General features: G+C 44.8%; 1 protein-coding gene across 1 annotated transcript; it reads right to left on the bottom strand.

Annotated features, from left to right (window-relative positions):
* Positions 1-165: 165 nt before the first annotated feature.
* Positions 166-20,563, bottom strand: LOC140393705 (ras-related protein Rab-7L1-like). The gene is made up of 5 exons (XM_072480006.1): positions 20,240-20,563; positions 13,754-13,825; positions 11,582-11,763; positions 2,708-2,829; positions 166-2,507 (listed from the first exon to the last, which is right to left on the bottom strand). The coding sequence occupies exons 1-5, from the start codon at positions 20,358-20,360 to the stop codon at positions 2,390-2,392; spliced, it is 615 nt and encodes a 204-aa protein (XP_072336107.1). The 5' UTR covers positions 20,361-20,563; the 3' UTR covers positions 166-2,389.
* Positions 20,564-21,640: the final 1,077 nt, after the last annotated feature.

Here is a 21,640-nt window from a genome sequence, read left to right as displayed (position 1 = left end):
ACGGGGAGAATGTGCAAACTCCACATGGATAGTGACCCAGGGCCAGGATTGAACCCGGGTCCTCAGCACAGTGATGCAGCAATGCTAACCACTATGCCGCCTGGAATAAGGTAGACCACTGCAAAATCCAAATAATTTCCCAGAAAGTTCACATAGTAGAACAAGTTTTAAAAAACAATAAATTCTTTATTATACATATATATATATATATAACATAAAAAAGATGCAAAAACTACTATACAAGTGCTCGACAAGTTCACAATGGTATCAAAATACAGTCTTCAGTTTATAAATGGTATCAAAATATAAGAGGAAGCCAACAGGATTGCATTCTTAGTCACAAATACAAGCATGCGATTTGGGGTGGAGATGGCATGAACTGCAAGGTTGGAGCATTTCATAAAGCTCACCAGTCAGAATTATAGTCCTGGGCTGAGCCATTATTTTAGAACCTTAACCTGCAATTTATCCACACATTGAGCAGGAACAGGAAACTCAATTCAAATTTTATTCAGATGTTGCTAGGTCTGGAGGAAGGGGTCTTTCTTCACCTAATGGTCAATTCAGGAGGTGAAAAGCAGCAATTCTGGGATTTTACTATAAAAAGGAGTAACACGAGGGAAGTACTACGCTGGGCACTATGTAAATACAATAACAATTATTATACAAGATTAGTTCTTCCCTTGTCTTCTACAGATTGTACATGTAGATTAACTAATTTACATTTTCAAAAAAACTTCCAATACTGGAATTCACTATTTCAATATGAATTAGTGCCCAAAGTCAACCCATAATTCATAACCTGGGGATATCCAAATCACTTCCAAAGCTACCATAAATGTTGATTATTTAAACTATTGCAGAAGGCTCTTTTTGCAGCATTGCCTACGAGCAGTGACAATCCTACAAGTGATCAAATGTTCATGTGATTATCATAAATCTGCCCCAAAGTCACCATTTATATAAATTAAAAAAGTGTAGAGATTTCTGGATAGGGGGGGGGGAAAAGCATAATATAGAATCCCAATTTATCTTAAGAACTTGGCTCCAAAAGGCAATCCTATTTCCATCTTGGCTGAGATACTGTGTAAGGAAAGGTGGATTTTAACATCAGAAACCAATTAAAATGCACATTTAATTCTTTCTGTACTGCCAATTGCAGTTTCACAAAAATACTCAGAAGAAAAAAATATTTCAAGGCACCAAGTTAGTGAATAAAAGGCAACAGTTACAAAATTCAGCAGTAATGGAAAATCCAAATTCTTTCAAATTAATTTTTTTTAAATGAAGAGTCAAACTCTAATTTGTAGATCTGAAATTCCCAAAAATGTTATCTACTCAAGAATTATATCGTGCACAATAATTTCAGTATGGCTTATATAGATGATAGATATAAATGGTCACAAATTCTCAGTGCGCATATACCATTAGTTAGTTAATCATTCTTGCAAAAGCTGCATTTAGGTTAGCAGGGCTAATTAAATATAGACAATATCATCACTGCACGGGGAGCTACTTGGTTGAAGCAATATTGGTCTTCGAAATTCTGCAGCAAACACAAATATAGTTAATTTTATTTAAAAAACTAATGGATTTGCAAGAAACTCCCATTGTATTGTGCCTCATGTTGTCATATTCACCCATTAAAGACCATTGCTAATTTAAAGCTTCCCAAAAATGAGCTCAATAATATGATTTACTGTCTCATTAAATTGCAGTAAAGATACCAATAATTAGCACGCTTTAATCAAATGGCTTAGCAGCTCCCTTGGATTTGCCAAATTTCTACCTGTGGAGGCATGTCTGCAATGTTAACAGTTATTACTTAAATGTAAAAGTTATTACAGAACACAATTATGTGCAATAGCATTAGTACAGAACGTCCATCATCTTGTTTGTACAGTATTCTGGCACCATTGGCATGCAGAGATGTGAAGAGTTCATCACCATCGATCAAAAATCCTGTGAGCAGTTTATTTTTTCTCTCTGACCCTAGATCAAATTCTAAAGCTAGGACAGGAGTTCAGCAATTTTAAAAAAAAAACTACCAACATGGAACAGTTCACAAATGTATAACACTGAAGGCCTTGCTTGGTTTTAAGGCAAGTCTGCCTGAGTAATTATTACTGGTAGCGAAGTTACAAAGTTCCACTTCTAGCCAGCAGTCTAGAGCTAAACCTCTGGTCAAATTAGCTCACCAACCATTTTAAAAACTTTGATCAGATCTCATCAATTTAATATTTGAAAAATTGGCAGCAACTTACATGACTGCGAAGCATACAATATTTCATTTCATTATTCCCGGAACTAGTCTGGTGAAAACTAGTCATTTTAATGCACTAGAAGACACGGAGGTCATGAAGTCCCTCAACACATGGTGTTTATGATTTTAACAGCATGCTGAATTCCGATGACTTTTTGGCATGTCACTTAGCTGAATGTAATCCCCTTGGTTTTGGGCTGGAGATCCCAAACTAGGCTTCGACATCAAACACTCTACTAATACTCTGAAAAGCAAAGTAAATGGGACTTAATGTTATCTACAAAACAAGATGTCCAGAATTCTGAAAACATTTGAATTACACAGCTTTTGCTTACCTGCATACACAAGAATATTGAAAAATCCCTGCAAATTATTACAGCAATGAATGCAAATTATTACAGCAACAAATTCAAAAACTTTGGAATAGTTCCACCCACAACATACCTCATGGCTTGAGCAACATTCTGGTTTTCTTTCACAGAAGTTTCAATCCAACCAACAAAATGGTTCTCTTTACTGAACAGATCAATCTCACTTCTGCTAATTGCCCATTCTGACAAGTCACACTATTTGCAAGGGGTGGGAAGGCAGGAGGGTGAACATGAAAAAAAAAAAATTCTGTTAAAATACAAAGCATTATCTAAATAAAATTCCAGTTTAGGCAGTTAACCCTCTGCTAAACACTTACTGCGTATGAACCATTTGGAAAGACAAAGCTCAATCCATCATTGTCAGCATGGTTTTTGTGGGGTAAGTCATGCTTGACAAACTTACCAGAGTTCTTTTGAGGACGTAACCAGCAAGGTGTATAATGGGGAACCTGTGGATGTGGTATATCTAGACTTCCAGAAGACGTTTGAGAAGGTGCCACATAAAAGACGGATCCAGAAGGCAATATCGCAGGGGGTTGGGGGTAGAGTACTAGATTGGATTGCAGATTGGCTGACTGACAGAAAGCAGGGGGTTGGGTCCTTCTCTGGCTGGCGAACTCTAACTAGCGGAGTGCTGCAGGGGTCAGTCCTCAGACCTCAACGGTTTACAATTTATACAAATGATCTGCAAGCAGGGACAGAGTGTAATATAGCAAAATTTGCAGATGATACTAAAAATAGGTGGGAAAGCAGATAGTGAAGTGGAGATAAAAATATAGATAAAACATAGAAAGGCAAATTATCTAAATGGAAAGCAGATTCAAAATGTGTCTGGGCAGAGGGATCTGGGTGTCTTTGATCTGAAAGTCAGTATGCAGGTACAGCAAAGGCAAATGGTATGTTAGTGTTTATTGCAAAAGGACTGAAGTATAAAAATATAAATGTCTGCGTGGGTCTCACCCCCAGGGTAGGTGGATTGGCCATGCTAAATTGCCCCTTATTGGAAAATAAATTACGTACAAAAGGATGAGGGGGCGATCTGATAGAGGTGTATAAAATACTAAATGGGATTGATAACATAAGCGTAGACCAAATTCTCCCCTTGCAGGGGAACCTAGAGAGGTCACAGATATAGTTGAGAGACAGTAGATTTAGAACAGAGGTGAGAAGGAACTACTTTTCACAGTGTGGTGAATGTGGAACTTGCTTCCCCTGGAATCAGAGTCATAATGGTTTCAGAGATACATATATTTTTGATAGAAAATCTGTTAAGGGATATGGGCAACAGGTGGGGAGGTGATTTGAGACCAAGAAGAGATCAGCCTTGATCTGATTGAATGGCAGAGCAGACTCGAAGGGCTGAATTGCCTACTTCTACTCCCAATTCCTATGCTCCCACTAAACATCTCCAGCAATAGAAGACGACCTCCAACTGTGAAGATTTATCAATTCCCAATGGTGGCTGGATAATTGAAGTCTTTGCAGTTGGTTATGATGGCCCCAAAATAAGTTATAAAACCAAGATCTCATTAAATTATCAGAATCTCAATTATCTCTTCCAACTCATGTGCCGTTATGTTCATTAGTGTACGACATCTGTTAAGCAACTCAATAACAACTTCGAAACTAATAATTAAAAATAGGCAACAACAAGTTACCCAACTGCACCAAAAATTGGTGGGGGTAAAAGGAGGGATCAAATTTGCATGTTGGTACTGTTCAGGGTCTTTTGCTGTTTTATAATACTCACAAAAGGGCCATGTGAAAGCAACTTACCAAAAACAAAACCCCCCAGAAAATGCTACAAACTATACAAGCAAATTCATTGCAATCAAAATTATCGGAACAAATTATAACAGCTGGGTTAAGGAATGGCAGATGAAATTTAATGTGTAGCAATGCAAATTATGTACATCAGAAACAATTTGTTTGCGTACATTGAAAAAGATGAAAATTAAAGATTTGAACACTAATCTGGGAATAGTCAGTCAACAAAAGATTGCTAAAATCGAAGAACTGGAAAATTAAGTAGTCGGGGGCAGCATGGTGGTTAGCCTCACAGCGCCAAGGACCCGGGTTCGATCCTGGCCCCGGTTCACTGTTCCGTGTGGAGTTTGCACATTCTCCCCATATCTGTGGGGGTCTCACCCCCACAACCCAGAAGATGTGCAGGTAGGTGGATTGGCCACGCTAAATTGTCCCTTAATTGGAAAAAAATATAATTGGGTACTCTAAATTTATTTTTAAAATGGAAAACTAAGTAGTCAAGGCAGTTAAAAGCTATTGCTGCATTAGAGAGTTCAAAGAAAGGTGGCGTGATCAAGTTATAACGTTAACAGTTTAATTCTCATTTGAGGAAAGGATATGGAGGGTGAATGGATTTAAAATATACACAAGGTGCTTATTCATAATTAACCTCAACTAAAATACTGTAGTTCAAGCGGATACATCAGCAAGCTTCAAGGAGCAAGAAGGACCAGATGTTCTTCTTCCAAAGATAACATTTTCACCAAGGGTGGTACGTTAAATCACATTTTAAACCTGATGTAAAAATATCTGGCTTAGAACAGGATTAAAAAGTTGTAAAGGGTCAGGGCAACACAGCAGTTAGCACTGCTGCCTAACATGAACAGTACAGCACGCCAGGTGCGGCTTTGCAGAGCTAGGTCGCATATTCGGTAGTTCCCGCTTGGAACGGGCTTTTGGGCTCTTTTACAGGGCCCCCACGGCATTTGTTTGACATTTCCCAGTGTGGGAAGATGACTGCAGCATTCCCCTGACAGTGTCCCCCAGGAATGTTATGTCTTTTGGCTACCAGACCCGGCAGAAACAGTAAAAGATTTGGCTTGTGCTGCAGGAATAGACAAAGGCCTCTTCCAGCATGCAGGCGGGGGAAGAGCAAGCTTAAAGCTGCAATCTGACTTGACTCTATCAAAGGTGAATTCTAGCAGCAGAGGGAACAACTGTGAAAATATCTACCAAGGCCATTGAAGAAGCAGGGACGAGGCTTCCGGTGGCAGCCATGGGTCCCCCTCCAACTTCTATGAAACAGACCAGAAGTGTAACGGCCAAAGGAGCGGCACTGGAGCAACGAGGGAAAGAAAACAAAATGGCGGCAGCCAGGGACAAAGGGGAGCTGCAGGAGTTCATCAAGCGCTGCTTCGAGGAGCAGCGCGAGGAGATGCGCAAGGAGATGTTGGCGCCTATGCTTTTGGCAATTGAAGGACTCAGGATCACCAGAAGGCCCACGAAGCTAAGATCCAGGAGGTACAGAAAAGAGTCAGTCAGAACGAGGACGAGCTCGTGGGCCTGGCGGTGAGAGTGGAGCGGCACCAGGCGCTACACAAGACGTGGGCGGGAAGACTCGAAGACCTGGAGAACAGGTCGAGGAGAAAGAATCTGCGAATCCTGGGTCTCCCTGAGGGAGTGGAGGGGGCTGATGCCGGGGCATACGCGAACACGATGCTCGAAGCGGTGATGGGCATGAAGGCCCCTTCGAGGCCGCTGGAGTTGGACGGGGCACATCGGGTGCTGGCGAAGAAGCCCCAGACAAATGAGCCGCCAAGGGCAATGGTGGTGAGATTTCACCGGTTTACGGACAGAGAGGGTCCTGAAATGGGCCAAGAAGGAGCGGAGCAGCAAGTGGGACAACGCAGAGATCCGAATATACCCGGACTGGAGCACGGAGGTTGCAAAGCGGAGAGCGGGTTTCAACCGGGCCAAAGCAGCGTTGTACCGGAAAGAAGTGAAATTCGGAATGCTGCAGCCAGCGCGACTGTGGGTCACATACAAGGGCCAACACTATTACTTCGAAACGCCTGAAGAGGCGTGGACCTTTGTACAAGCCGGAAAGTTGGACTCTAACTGAGGGTTTGTGAGGGTGGGGGAAAAGAGATGTTTTGGGGTTTGATATGTGATGGTTGTTGTATATAGGGAGTCAATCACGCGCAGGAAATGTTACATGGGCTGGGGAAGAGAGACAAGGCCGCGACAGGAGCTGCGCCAGAGGGGGCGCAGCGGGCTTTGGAAAGCGCGGGGTGTTTTCCCGCGCGCAGGAAGAAAGGCGGGAAGGGGAACGAAGGAATGCATATGGATTGGGAGACTCCCACGCGGGGAGGTCAATGGGACGGCGGGGGAAGCCGGGGTCAGCAGACTTACGGGAGTGACATGGGGGGAGCAAAAAAGCTAGACAGGGGTCTAGTGGGGGAAAAAGGGTTGCTGCTGCACTGGCCGAAAGGGAATGGGACACAGAAGAGGTGGTCGGGACGGGGGACCCCCTTTGGGGGACTAGAGGGTGAGGGAGGCGTGGACACGGGACTGGCCCAGAAAAGGAGATGGCTAGTCAGCGGGGCGTGGGGGGGGGGGGGGGTGGGGGCGGTGAGAGCCCCCCCAATCCGGCTGATAACGTGGAATGGGAGGGGCCTGAATGGGCCAGTGAAGAGGGCTCGCGTGTTCACGCACTTAAAGGGACTGAAGGCGGACGTGGCCATGCTCCAAGAGACACACCTGAAGGTGGCGGACCAGGTCAGGCTAAGAAAGGGATGGGTAGGACAGGTATTCCACTCTGGACTGGACGCGAAGAATTGAGGGGTGGCAATATTGGTGGGCAAGCGGGTGTCATTTGAGGCCAAGACTATTGCAGCAGACAATGGAGGGCGATATGTAATGGTGAGCGGTAGGCTGCAAGGGACGTGGCTGGTGTTGGTAAATGTATTCGCCCCGAACTGGGATGATGCAGGAGTCATGAAGTGCATGTTGGGGCGCATTCCGGACCTGGAGATAGGAGGCCTGATAATGGGAGGGGACTTCAATGCAGTGTTGGATCCAGCACTGGACTGCTCCAAATCAAGGACTGGAAAGAGGCTGGCGGCGGCCAAGGTACTTAGGGGGTTTATGGATCAGATGGGGGGAGTGGACCCATGGCGGTTTGCAAGGCCACAGGCCAGGGAATTTTCTTTCTTCTCCCACGTGCACAAAGCCTACTCCCGGATAGATTTTTTGTTCTGGGTAGGGCGCTCATCCAGAGGGTGGAGGGGACGGAGTATTCGGCTATAGCCGTTTCGGACCATGCCCCGCACTGGGTGGAACTGGAGCTGGGAGAGGAGAGGGACCAACACCTGTTGTGGCGGCTGGACGAGGTGGTGTGGGGGAAGGGGAGGGGGTGTATCGAAAGGTACTTGGAGGCCAACGACAACGGGGAGGTGCAGGTGGGGGTGGTATGGGAGGCGTTGAAGGCGGTGATCAGGGGAGAGCTAATTTCCATTAGGGCTCATAGGGAGAAGGCAGAGGGGATGGAAAGGGAGAGGTTAGTGGGGGAGACTGAGAGTTGACAGTAGATACGCAGAGGCCCCGGAGGAAAGATTACTTGGGGAAAGACGACAGCTCCAGACGGAGTTTGACCTGTTGACCACAGGGAAGGTGGAGGCACAGTGGAGGAAAGAGCAGGGTGCGACCTACAAGTATGGGGAAAAGGCTAGTCGGATGCTGGCACACCAGCTCCGTTAGAGGATGGCAGCGAGGGAAATAGGGGGTGTCAACGATGCAAGGGGAGCCACGGTTCGGAGTGCGACGAAAATAAACGAGGTATTCAAGGCCTTTTATGAAGAGCTGTACAGATCCCAGCACCCAGCGGGGGAAGAGGGGATGAGACGATTCCTAGATCAACTGAGATTCCAGAGGGTGGAGGAGCAAGAGGTGGCTGGTTTGGGGGCACCAATTGGGTTGGAGGAGCTGAGCAAGGGTTTGGGGAGCATGCAGGCAGGGAAGGCCCCAGGACCGGGCGGATTCCCGGTGGAGTTCTACAGGAAGCACGTAGACCTGTTGGCCCCGCTACTAGTGAGGACCTTTAATGAGGCAAGAGAGGAGGGGACCCTGCCCCCGACAATGTCGGAAGCGACAATTTCTTTGATCCTAAAGCGGGACAAGGACCCACTGCAATGTGGATCGTACAGGCCGATCTCGCTCCTCAATGTGGATGCTAAGCTGTTGGCAAACGTGCTGGCCACGAGGATCGAGGACTGTGTCCCGGGGGTGATCCACGAAGACCAGACGGTATTCGTAAAGGGCAGGCAATTAAACACTAATGTGCGGCGGCTCTTAAACGTGATAATGATGCCATCGGAGGAGGGAGAGGCGGAGATAGTGGCAGCTTTGGACGTGGAGAAGGCCTTTGACAGAGTAGAGTGGGAGTACCTCTGGGAGGTGCTGCGTAGGTTTGGGGTAGGGATTATCAATTGGGTTAAGCTCCTTTACAGAGCCCCGATGGCGAGTGTAGTGACGAACCGGCGGAGGTCGGAGTACTTTCGACTGTACCGAGGGACGAGGCAAGGGTGCCCCCTGTCCCCCCTGTTGTTCGCATTGGCGATCGAACCATTGGCCATGTCACTGAGGGAGTCTAATAAATGGAGGGGGGTGGTCCGAGGGGGAGAAGAGGATTGGGTATCGCTATATGCAGATGACCTGTTGCTGTACGTGGCGGATCCAATGGAGGGGATGGTGGAGGTCATGCAGACTCAGGGAGTTTGGGGAGTTTTCGGGCTACAAGCTCAATGTATTACAGGCGGGGGACCAAGAAAGAGGGATAGTGGACCTACCGCTGAGGAGGGCGGAGGGGAGCTTTCGGTATCTGGGGATCCAGATAGCCAGGAGTTGGGGGACCCTACATAAACTGAATCTGACGGAGGTTGGTGGAGCAAATGGAGGAGGATTTCAAAAGATGGGACATGTTACCGCTCTCGCTGGCGGGTAGAGTGCAGTCGGTCAAAATGGTGGTCCTTCCGAGGTTTCTGTTTGTGTTTCAGTGCCTTCCCATCGTGATCACCAAGGCCTTTTTAAAATTATAATATAAAGAGAGTAGGCAGGAGTATTATGGGGTTTGTGTGGGCGAATAAGACCCCGAGAGTAAGGAGAGGGTTCCTTGAACGCAGTAGGGACCGAGGAGGATTGGCGCTGCCAAACCTGGGGAGCTACTACTGGGCAGCAAATGTGGCGATGATCCGCAAGTGGGTTATGAAGGGAGAGGGGGCGGCATGGAAGAGGATTGAGATGGCGTCCTGTAAAGGAACGAGCCTGGCGGCATTGGTGACGGCACCGCTGCCGCTCTCACCGACAAAGTATACTACGAGCCCGGTGGTGGTGGCAACGCTAAGGATCTGGGGCCAGTGGAGACGGCACCGGGGTGCAATGGGAGCATCAGTGTGGTCCCCGATCAGGGGTAACCACCGGTTTGTCCCAGGGAAGATGGACGGGGGGTTCCAGAGCTGGCATCGGGCGGGGATTGGAAGAATGGGGGACCTGTTCATCGACGGGACGTTTGAGAGTCGAGGGGCACTGGAGGAGAAGTTCGAGTTACCCCGGGAAATGCCTTTAAATATATGCAGGTGAGGGCTTTTGTGAGGCGACAGGTGAGGGAATTCCCGTTGCTCCCGGCACAAGAAGTTCAAGACAGGGTGATCTCGGGTGTATGGGTCGGGGAGGGCAAGGTGTCAGAAATACACCAGGAGTTGAAAGAAGAGGGGGAAGCGCTGGTAGAAGAGTTGAAGGGTAAATGGGAGGGAGAGCTGGGGGAGGAGATCGAGGAAGGTCTGTGGGCTGATGCCCTAGGTAGGGTTAATTCCTCCTCCTCGTGTGCCAGGCTCAGCCTGATACAATTTAAGGTGGCCCACAGAGCGCACTTGACAGGGGCGAGGTTGAGTAGGTTCTTTGGGGTAGAGGACAGATGTGGAAGGTGCTCAGGGAGCCCGGCGAACCATGTCCATATGTTTTGGTCATGCCCGGCACTGGAGGGGTTCTGGAGAGGAGTGGCGGGAGCAATATCTCAGGTGGTGAAAGTCCGGGTCAAATCAAGCTGGGGGCTAGCAATATTTGGAGTAGTGGACGAACCGGGAGTGCAGGAGGTGAAAGAGGCCGGCATTCTGGCCTTTCCGTCCCTCGTAGCCCGGCGAAGGATCTTGCTAATGTGGAAGGAGGCGAAGCCCCCCAGCCTGGATAAATGATATGGCTGGGTTCATAAAGTTGGAGAGGATTAAGTTCGCCTTGAGGGTCTGCACAGGGGTTCTACAGGCGGTGGCAACCGTTCCTAGACTATCTCGCGGAGCGTTAGAGGAAGGTCAGTCAGCAGCAACCTTGGGGGGGGTGGGGGGGGGAGAAAAGAGACTGCCTGGGAGGGTGGGTAAGCAAGAGATAACATGAAGGGCTGAGGGCCAGTGCACAAAGCTGTGTAAATATATAATTTTGCCATGTATATATCTTGCTCTGCGTGATTTCTCGTGTTTTTTTTTGTTACGGGGGGGGGGGGGGTTATTGTTTCTAAGGGAGAAAAAGTGTGTTAAAAAACTTTAATAATAATATATTTTTTTAAAAAAAGAACAGTACAGCACAGAACAGGCCCTTCGGCCCTCGATGTTGTGCTAACGGTGCCAAAGACCCAAATTCGATCCCAGCCCAGGTCACTGTAAGTGTGGCGTTTGCACGTTCTCCCAGTGTGTGGGGGGTCTCACCCCACAACCCAAAAGATCTGCTGGGTAAGTGGATTGGCCACACTAAATTGCCCCGTAATAAAAAAGAAAGTTGTAACAATCATTGGACAGGATTTCAGAACATCTAATCTGACCTTGCTCATTTACTTAACATTTTATTTTCCCCCAAAAGGGGCAATTTAGCATGGCCAATCTACCTACCCCTGCACATCTTTGGGTTGTGGCACAAGACCCACACAGATACAGGTAGAATGTGCAAACTCCACATGGACAGTGACCCAGGGCTAGGACGTTTCATAATACCCAAATGGAAGAAAAGTGATAAAAGTTTTAATTTTTGTTAGGCAACATTATTTTCATTTACCACAGATTTCATTACTAATTTCTGTTTGACAAGTGTGCCCTGGTTACTTCAGTGTTGAGAAACAAATGGTTAAAATGTATGTTCCAAAGTGCTGCATCAAATTTACCTTGTTTGCTAAGAGGATACATGGCACAGGGCTTCCATCCATCAAAGCTACTTTGCTATCCAAATCTAGCTTCCACTTAAGGCAATTCCGGAAGGTTGCTGTATTTGCCACATCAAACATGACAATGCACGCTCCGGCATCTCTGTAGTATAGTCTGGTCATAGAGGTGAAGCGCTCTTGGCCTAAGAATGCAAGTTAATCATTTATTCATGAGCCGGGTGCTGACTTACAAGAATCTTTTTACTACCCAAGAGATGATGGAAGTCTTTTTCTGGCAGAATCAAGTGACAAAAGAATTGTAGGGACTGGGAAGAAAGAAAAGCAATTATGCAGCAAATACCACATAAATATTTCAGACAGATTTGCTATCTCATTTGTTACTTTATCTAACATTATCTTTGGCAACTTGCTGAGGCATGTTTTTAAAAACATGATATCGTTGAAGCCGAGCGACAAACCTGCTGCAACTAGTCACTTGAGCGCATTAGGTACAAAGTGGAACATTATGTTGTCAAGGCCAATTTATTACCCACGTATACAAAGTGAAGTTCCTTCACTCAGGGTAGAAATTTAACTTGTGAAGAGCAATGTTGAAATTATTGCTCCATTCTACAATTAATGTTTTGCAAACAGTGAGGGAGAGGCAGGATTTGATAATCCTTTTCCGTCAAGGCCATCAATAGAAAATCAAGCAACTGCACCACACTAATTGCAGCAATTCAAGAAGGCAGCTCACCACTATCATCTAAAAGGGCAATTAGGGATGGGCAGTAAATGGTGGCTTTGCTCGCAAAGTCCATATCTTCTGAAAAAAATGTTTAAAACTGCAGTGCACAATATTAGGATGACTAATTAGGGACCTCATTTTGAATCAGAACAGTTTGGAAAATCATAAAATCATGATCCACACTACAACAAAAATTGGACTAACATGGAGAAAACAGAGGTTGCCCAGTTATCTGCCAGCAATGCCAGTATGTGGTTATACTGTTCCTCCCACTTATTTCTAGAATTACATCTTTATTTTCAGAATCTCTCAGCTACAAGGCTCTTAATGGTTTACATTATATTTTCTATCAAAACAGATGGCCAGTCAACAAGGGCATTTTTGTGATTAAAACAATCCTTTCTTCTCCACCAAACCCACTATTTGCCTCAAGCCAAAAACATAAAAAACTCTCGGGCCAAGTGTAAGGCTGGGATGAGAAGCAGCTCTCACTTCAAACATTTTAATCACTAGAGCTAGCAATCCACCTGAAAATGGTTCAATCATTGAGAATTTTGTGAAATGAGGCTCTACCATTGCTTTACCTGTTGGAATAGTGGAAAATATACTTGTGTGTAATTTAATCTGACAAGAATTTCAAACAAATTGCGATACAAGTAAATTTCACACAAAATAAGGTCAATGTAGAACATTATGCTGCATTACACCCTAAAAAGTATATTTTTTAAATGTAGTATATTGTAAAAAATAAACTAAGATAAGAACCGCACAAAAAGGTCCTACTTTAATAAGGGGATCAGAGGTTATGGGAAGAGAACGGAGATGAGAAAAATGTCAGCCATGATTGAATGGCGGAGCAGACTCGATGGGTCGAGTGGCCTAATTCGGCTCCTATGTCTTATGGTCTAATATATAAAAGGTATTCCCATTCTATTTGGTTACTTATGAAGTAATGTGTTTTTTTAAGTTTCCCCAACACAATTTTCAAGATAGAAAAACTTGCCTCGCGGCTGTCAAATAGTTAGTTTTTCAAACTCAAACTTGTTTTTGAACAATATTGGGCGGCATGGTGGCACAGTGGTTAGCACTGCTGCCTTACGGAGCAGAGGACCTGGGTTTGATCCCGGCACTATCTGTGTGGGATTTGCACATTCTCCCGTATTTGCATGGGTCTCACCCCACAACCCAAGGATGTGCAGGCTAGCTGCCCCATGGAGAAAAAAAAAATTGGGTACTTAATATTGTTTAAAAAAAAAAATTTCGACCAAGCTTATGTTTCTTTCCCAAGTAGCTCATCTTTGGGGACTGTTGCTGTCATTTAAAAACAATTCAGAATGATGCTAGCATGTTGGGCGTTGTTCCATTTTTTCCAATGCAGCCCAATTTTGTTTACTGGTGAACCATCAGTATCTTTTGGTCAAGCGCAAACAAAAACAAGCACTTACCTGCTATGTCCCAAAGCTGGAGTCGAATTGTTTCAGTGTCAGACCACTGTATAATTTTCAATGCGAAGTCCACTGAAAGTAATGAGACAAAGATATAATAGTAAAATTAAAAATAGGAAGAGACAAGATTCATCAGAGATTCAATTAAAAGTCAGATGATAGGATGTAGGCCTGGATTTTACTGTGGTAATGATAGCAAAACTGTCACTGTTCATGGTCATAATCAATTAAAAAAAACACAGACAGCATCTAGCTTGGAGGGACTCAAAGCCCCCGAAGTCGGAAGCCTGGCTGTCAGACATGGCGGGTTTCCTGGGCTTAGAGAAAATCAAGTTTGCCTTGAAAGGGAGGGTCATTGTTTAGGGTTTGCCCAGAGGTGGCAACCATTCATTGGCTTCTTTGTGGGGGGAGGGGGTTATGGGAATCTAGTATAGGGGGTCAATTAGGCAGATCTGGGTGGGACGGGCTACGGCAATTGCACTATCTACTTTGTTTACTGTACAGTACTTTTGTTTTCACGTTCTGTAATTCTACTGTTTACAATGCCAAAAAATAACTCATTAAAATGGTTTATTAAAAAAAGACAGCAGCTTCAGACTCCTGTTCATGTGCAGAAATTGACATTAGTGATTCTATATTCAAGTATTTACAATCGCACATTCCTAGGAGCATAATCCCCAAGAATATTGAAGAAAACTTCCCCTTGTATGCCATTACTCTTACCAGGAAAAAAAAAGACACTTGGAGAAAGTTACACCGTTGTAATGTATAAAGTTCATTGCGTTACGATCCCCTGGGCTCGTGTGCGGTCAATTCCAGCCCCACTTAACCCAGAGTTGCAACACAATTGAAATGAATAAATAATTCTGAGAAGAAAATACCAAAGTCTTTGGCTCTTGACTGCCCAATAACTAGTCACAGGTAAATTAATTTTAACTGTAACTAATTAAGTATGCAGCAAACACAACAGGTTAACCATCATCCAATTCCTAACCCCCCCCCCCCCCCCTCAGTTCATCCCACCCTCTACACGCACGAAAGACAGGCAAGCACAGAAGGGAGAAGACAGGGTAAAAAAGTAAAAGGGATAAAGTCTTGATTCAGATAATTGTCTTAGTTCCTTTCAATTAATTTAGGTTTTCAGTTAGACACTTCCATTGTAGATTAATGCAGATTCTGTGTACATCAATGCAGCTTTTCTGGAGAAAATGCAAGGGGGGGGGGGGGGGGGGGGGAGCAGAGAGCAGCTTCTTTCCTCCGACCATCCAGGACCCCAACTGCTCTTCCCCACGCTCTCTGAAAATCAACCCACTCAGACAGGATCCCCTATGCGGGCAGAATACACCCTTTTGGCCAATTCATTGACCACCAAAGTCCCACCGGATCGCTCAGGTGCCAAAACAGAGGAGTTTTGCTGTTCAAAAGTTAGCGCAACATTCTCTTTGTAACTTGCTCGACTTAAAAGGTATATGCTCCATTAAGCATCCATGGATCAAAAATGACAGGGAATCTACAGGAAGGGCCCTTCAAAAAAAGGTTTATCCCATTTTCAAAAAGTTTTACATATTATCTTCCACTTACCCCATATACACACACACCCATTATCTGCAAAAATATATAAAAGTGAAGGGATTCATTGGCTATTTTCTGATTTGCTGCCTGATGCGATTGGTGACAGGATTTCATTGCTACTGGAAGCCAGATTCAAACCGCTATCAGAAAAAGAGGGAAATCTGCACAAGAGATCGCTGATCATTGCAAGCATCTTTCTTCACAATCAGCAGCAACAACCATTGCTTTGCCACTGGTCTCAGGTTACCCCACTGTTCTCCAAAAATAATGACCCTGAACCCTGCTTCAGGTCCACCAGAGTTAAAACATTTGACAGTAAAACAACATTACAATTTCCTACTCTTGATGGGGAAAAAAAAATCATTTTCTGGATATGTAGGCCCACAGTAAATTAGGCTTGTATTACTCTTGGCAGAATGGGTTAGCACCCATCTTGAAACAGCCCTTGTAGAATTGCATGAAATTATAAAACCATTCCATTGTAATGTCCATAAGGGAGCCAACTGATGCCAGCAGTATTTGTACACTAATTAAAGAGGGGAATTGTGGGATGCAGGTGCAGGAATAGCAGCTGTGCCGTGGGCTCCTGCGCCACTCGTTTTCTAATTGGTAGTTGCCCAGTACCGGTTTACCTAATCTGCAAACTAACATTCAAGGTTATGTTGCTAGAAGACTTCAGAAAAATTAGTATTGGTGATATGCCAAAAACAGGAAGTCCAGCGATAAAAGGGCACAGTCAGATTCAACGGGGGATGGAGGGGAGGGGTGGAACCATCTTTTCAATATGGTGCTCTTCAGTCTCTGGACCCATTGATGAGGTACTCCGGAGGAGATTTCCAGGACGCCGGCAACGGCTCAGCTGAAGTGTTCAGGCTTCAATGAAGTATGAAGGCAACTTAAGGCAGCTGGAGTGAATGTTATACATTAGCCTGCGACCCTAAAAGTGATATCCGACGACTCCGTTAAGTCACTCGATAATCCATTTACTGCCTTGACCTTTTTTTAAGTACATCTGTGAAAGGACCATTTTGTGGACATTTGGTGCCTCTATAAATTGCGATGGAGGATCAGAACTGGAGGCATTAGTTCCTCAAGTACGCTGTTTCAAAATTATCCTATCTGGTTTATTCCTACACTTGTACTAATTCTTGCTCTGTACTGTACCCATTTTGCATTGGTAATTACTTTATTTGTTGTAAAAGAGGAATTATGTAGTACTGAAATGAACAAGAGGAAAGTCCCAGTGTATTATCGTACTTTGACTTATTTCATTGCGCCACTGCCAATTTTCATCACACGACATAGATGATGCCCATGGTCAGAATTCATTTTTGAAAAGAGGAAGAGCCCTATTTTATATTTACTATGTTGGCCTCTTTGTCTTTTACATTTGATGTCAATTGATATTGTTTTTATTGATCAGGAAAAGTCAGGTTTCAAACTTCCAATCTTTGGCTACATGTTCATGGAAATCCTGTTCCATGGGTTCATTATTAGTGTTAAAACTTCCAAGAGCAATAACTGATCAAAGCCCAGTGACCATTTTCAATGCAGACATCTTTTTAAAAAACACCTGTTAGTTACTATCAATTATTATGGAACCTGGAGGAAAGGGGAAGAGCCTCAGCTATAGCAGTTTTCAAATCTCAGGACATTCCAAAACATTAATGAATTACTTTTCAAGTGAAGTCCATCCTGTATGGGCAAGTAAGGCATCCACAGTTTGCACACAGCAAAGCCCCTCATGAACAAGAAGAAAATGAAGGTCCATCTGTTGTGGGACAGACTTTGGTCACCAAGAAAATGCCTTATTCTGGAAAATAGTAGCATGGGATCCTTTACACTTTTGGCAGGTCCTTGGTTCTGAAAGGCATCAATGTTTCCAACTGCTGCACTAAAGAAATTTCAGTCAAGATTATTTGTTCAATTCACAGAAGTTTCATCTCAGATCCAAAAGAGGTATCAGATTGCTAAACTGATCATTGGAATAACTGAAGCAGGTTGGAATTCCCATTGTACTTTTGACTAACATCTCCAATTTCCCCCAAAGTGAAACTGCTCGTGACTTAATATATTTTAACTTTCAGCATCTGGACACAATGACCAGGATTGGACAGGGCACATGCACTTTAGAAGACTGTCTAGTTCTCTTTCCATTCAGGTGACAAAAGCCTACCCATCTAATTGTGGTTCTGTGCAATGCCCATGCTTTACACATGAACAATGAACATTCACAGGGTACAAAATGGAGATAAGTGTCTTCCTTGGGTGGAAATGTCAAATATAGAGATGGAATGGTTTTAAAATACTGTCCATATGCACAAAAAATTCCAACAAATTAAGCAGTATTACTTACTGTAGTATTTTCTCTATATACCACACAATAACTTAATATGTAGCAGCATAAAGGATAACCTAAAAATAGTGATTGTTCAGTTTTAAAAATTGACTTGAAGATGCTGTTTTGCTGCTGGTGCAACTAGAACCCCTTTGGTTTCTGGGTGCAAAAAAGGAAGTGTGCCTCAAAATGTAATGTTCTTTGGATCTACAGTCTAGATCATAGGTCTGCCTACAGAACAAAAACTTGGACTGTGCGCATACAGTGGTGTTTGAGGCAGAACAAAGATTATAAAACCAGCGTGCGCCACATGTTATGAAATTACTAGCAACTTTTGCTGTGCTTATCGTATGCAGTGTCAAATTAACTGGAACGAAGGAGGTTGACTCACTGGAACGAAGGAGGTTGAGGGGTGACCTGATAGAGGTATACAAAATTATGAGGGGCATAGACAGAGTGGATAGTCAGAGGCTTTTCCCCAGGGTAGAGGGGTCAATTACTAGGGGGCATAGGTTTAAGGTGAGAGGGGCAAGGTTTAGAGTAGATGTACGAGGCAAGTTTTTTACGCAGAGGGTAGTGGGTGCCTGGAACTCACTACCGGAGGAGGTAGTGGAAGCAGGGACGATAGGGACATTGACAAATATATGAATAGGATGGGAATAGAAGGATACGGACCCAGGAAGTGTAGAAGATTGTAGTTCAGTCGGGCAGTATGGTCGGCACGGGCTTGGAGGGCCGAAGGGCCTGTTCCTGTGCTGTACATTTCTTTGTTCTTTGTTCTAACCCCCTGGTTTTCAATCCATTTGACTACTTCGCCAAATCTTACTCTTAATTATCAGACAGCTGCGTGATACTTTGTGAAACTGATTGTCAACCACATCCTCAAAAGCAATTCAACTTCTGGTATGGTTTCACTGTACCAACTATACCATCAACCACCAGCCCCCACCACCATACTCAGAGGTCTCGTGGCATAGTGGTAGTTTCCCTACTCTACCTCTGGACCAGAAGCTCTAGGTTCGAGTCCAACAGTAGGGCATCTGGGCCATAATGCAGTTCAACAGGCTGATAATCAGCTTGGCAATTCTTCCATCACTTCCCCACTATTCCCAAAAGGGAAAGAAGGGAGCCTGTGCGAAGAACGCTAAACATAGCCATCTTATTTGCGGTAAACAGATTAATATACCGGTTGCAGAATGTTGTCCCTTAAAAGCTAGAAAGAGTCAAAACAATTACAAATCTCTTGGGCTTTTGCAATACTTCCTATATGCCTGCCCTTCTCCCAGCTTGGTGAAAATTGGGAAGGCCTAACTGAATTTTCAAAACATTTCCGCATGCATAGTTCAGCCTACACATTGTGCAAAAGTGTAATACCAGTCATTAGCAACTTCAAACACACCCAGCTGTTACATAGCACAAGTTCCTCTCAAGCTCCCAAAAAGCTTTCAAATTTGACAATTCACGATAAACACTCATCTCAACATGGGTATACAAATTGCACTACATGCAGCAAGAAAATTAACTGATAATTCCAAGCTTCATTGTGCGATTCGCCCTTCAATCCAGAATGATGATTAAACAGGTTTAATACTTTGATGATGGTTAAAATTGTAAAGTTAAGAATATTTTACATATAGGGGCAGCAAAAATTGGGAACTCAAATTTAAAAAAAATACATTATTATAAAGACAAGTCCGTTTTCACAGCGGAAATCTATATTAGATGCTCTGATTCCACACTCATGATACACGTTTGATGAAAATCACAAGTAACAGGTTAACAAACAGAACAAACTAAGCATTGTAAAATTTGGAATTTCTCTAGAATTAAAAACACAAAGCAGGAGAGGAAATATTCACCGAGTGGAGACTTGTGTGCAATATTTTGTTTAAAATAAGGCCATTTTTCATATTTATAAGATTTTGTACCAGATCTCTTGACGAAGCAGAGAACCAGCAATAAAGAGGGAAATCATCATAGTAAATGGGGCCAATCATTCTAAGTCACAAGACAAAGTAAAAGATAATTGGGATATACCTTGAATTCTTAACTTCATTGCTAAAAAGTCATGTTTTTTCTGCTAATATGGAGGCATTAATTGTTAAAGATTTAAAATAAAAAAGAACAGCAGCTTTATAATACAACATTGGCGAATCCAAGGTTAAGAAAGTGATGACCAGTTTTGACAAGAGTAGCAGTTGGTCAGAGGGCCAAGCCAGTAATCGGAGGACAGGTTTAAACTTACTAGCAAAAAGAACCAGGAGAGAGATTTAAGACATTTATCTTTTTAAAGAGTTAGAATGATCTGGAATACTCTACCTAAATGGGTCATGAAAACGATTTAGTGGTAACATTTAAAGGGGCATTAAATAAATGTGTAAAGGAAACATTTGCAGGGCTATGAGGAAAAGTAGATGGGTGTGGGACTAGTTAGATAGCTCAAAGAGCAAACACTGACTCAATGGACTGAATGGCCTCCGTCTAGGTTTTAGAATTTTACCTCACTTGAAAAATAAACAAAGGTTTCAGAAATAAAAGCTATAAATCCCGCCCGCCGGCAGCCGCTCTCTGCTCACCTCCCACGGTGGACTTGTAGTTCTTGCTGAAGCTGTCGTGGGCATAGCGCTGCACCAGAGAGGTTTTGCCCACCGTGCAGTCCCCGATGACCAGCACCTTGAACAGGTAGTCGTTCGCCATGGTGGGAGGTGGAGTGAGTGACTGAGGGAGGTGGAGTGCCGCATCCGGACCTCCTCATAAACATCCCCCCCTCAGGCCCGGTGCATCATCCAGCCCCTCCCCCCACACAGCAGCCGCCAATCTTCACCTCAACAACCTTGCCCACCGACAACAACAACCCCTTAAACAAATAAACAATCAATGGACGCGGCTGGTTTTCCACATGAGGGGGTAATAATCCCCCCCCCGCCCCGCCCCGCCCTCCTACTCCGTTGCTGTCAACTCGTCGCCGCGCTCGCTGCACGTGACGCCCGCCGCGCCGTGCATCCTGGGGGCCGTAGTTCGCCAGCCGGCGGACGGCAGGCACCGCGCCCCGGCTGGGAACTACAACCCCCGGCAGGCGCCGCGCCCCGGCTGGGACCTACAACCCCCGGCAGGCGCCGCGCCCCGGCTGGGACCTACAACCCCCGGCAGGCGCCGCGCCCCGGCTGGGACCTACAACCCCCGGCAGGCGCCGCGCCCCGGCTGGGAACTACAACCCCCGGCAGGCGCCGCGCCCCGGCTGGGAACTACAACCCCCGGCAGGCGCCGCGCCCCGGCTGGGAACTACAACCCCCGGCAGGCACCGCGCCCCGGGTGAGAGGGGGCGGCTACTGCCCCGCCGCAGGCCGCCGCGGGTACTGCAGCATATTCCTGCTCTGGCCCAGCCAACTGGGTGTCCACAAACTGGGCTCTCTGCTTCACTTTGCATTTGCTTCTCTTTCCTCCTCCCCTTGAGTTGATTGGATGCATGTACCGTCAGACGCAAGAACTAAATAAACCCTTTAATACATCCTAGTCATTTTCCCAATCACTGGACTGTTAGGAAAGAAGAATGATACACCCCCTTAGGAGACCCCCCTGTAGTCCCACCTTTACAATTAACCCACTTAACGGGTGGTTAAGCTACTAACTGGCAATAAAAAGATCCTGTGATTGCGTTTTTGTTAGTACATTATCTATATTTAAGTTATACTTCATGGGAAAAAGGGACAGTAGCAAGATGGATACAAAATTGGCTGAATAATTGGAAACAGGAATGGTCAATGGATATTTTTGGGGCTGGAAGAAGGTTTTTAGTGGTACTCCCCAAGGATCGGTATTGGGACCCTTGCATTTCCTGATACATGTTAATGATCTAGATGTGTGCACGGAACAGTTTCAAAGCTTGCGGATGATACAAAACTTGGAAGTATTGCAAACTGTGAAGAGGACAGTGTAGAACTTCAAAAGGACATAATGGTTCATTTGGCAGATGAAGT

The sequence above is a fragment of the Scyliorhinus torazame genome, chromosome 17, assembly GCF_047496885.1.
Source record: "Scyliorhinus torazame isolate Kashiwa2021f chromosome 17, sScyTor2.1, whole genome shotgun sequence".
In the NCBI taxonomy this organism is placed as follows: domain Eukaryota; kingdom Metazoa; phylum Chordata; class Chondrichthyes; order Carcharhiniformes; family Scyliorhinidae; genus Scyliorhinus; species Scyliorhinus torazame.
The sequence above is the reverse complement of the archived record's forward strand: the minus strand, read 5'-3'. Positions and strand labels throughout refer to the sequence as shown.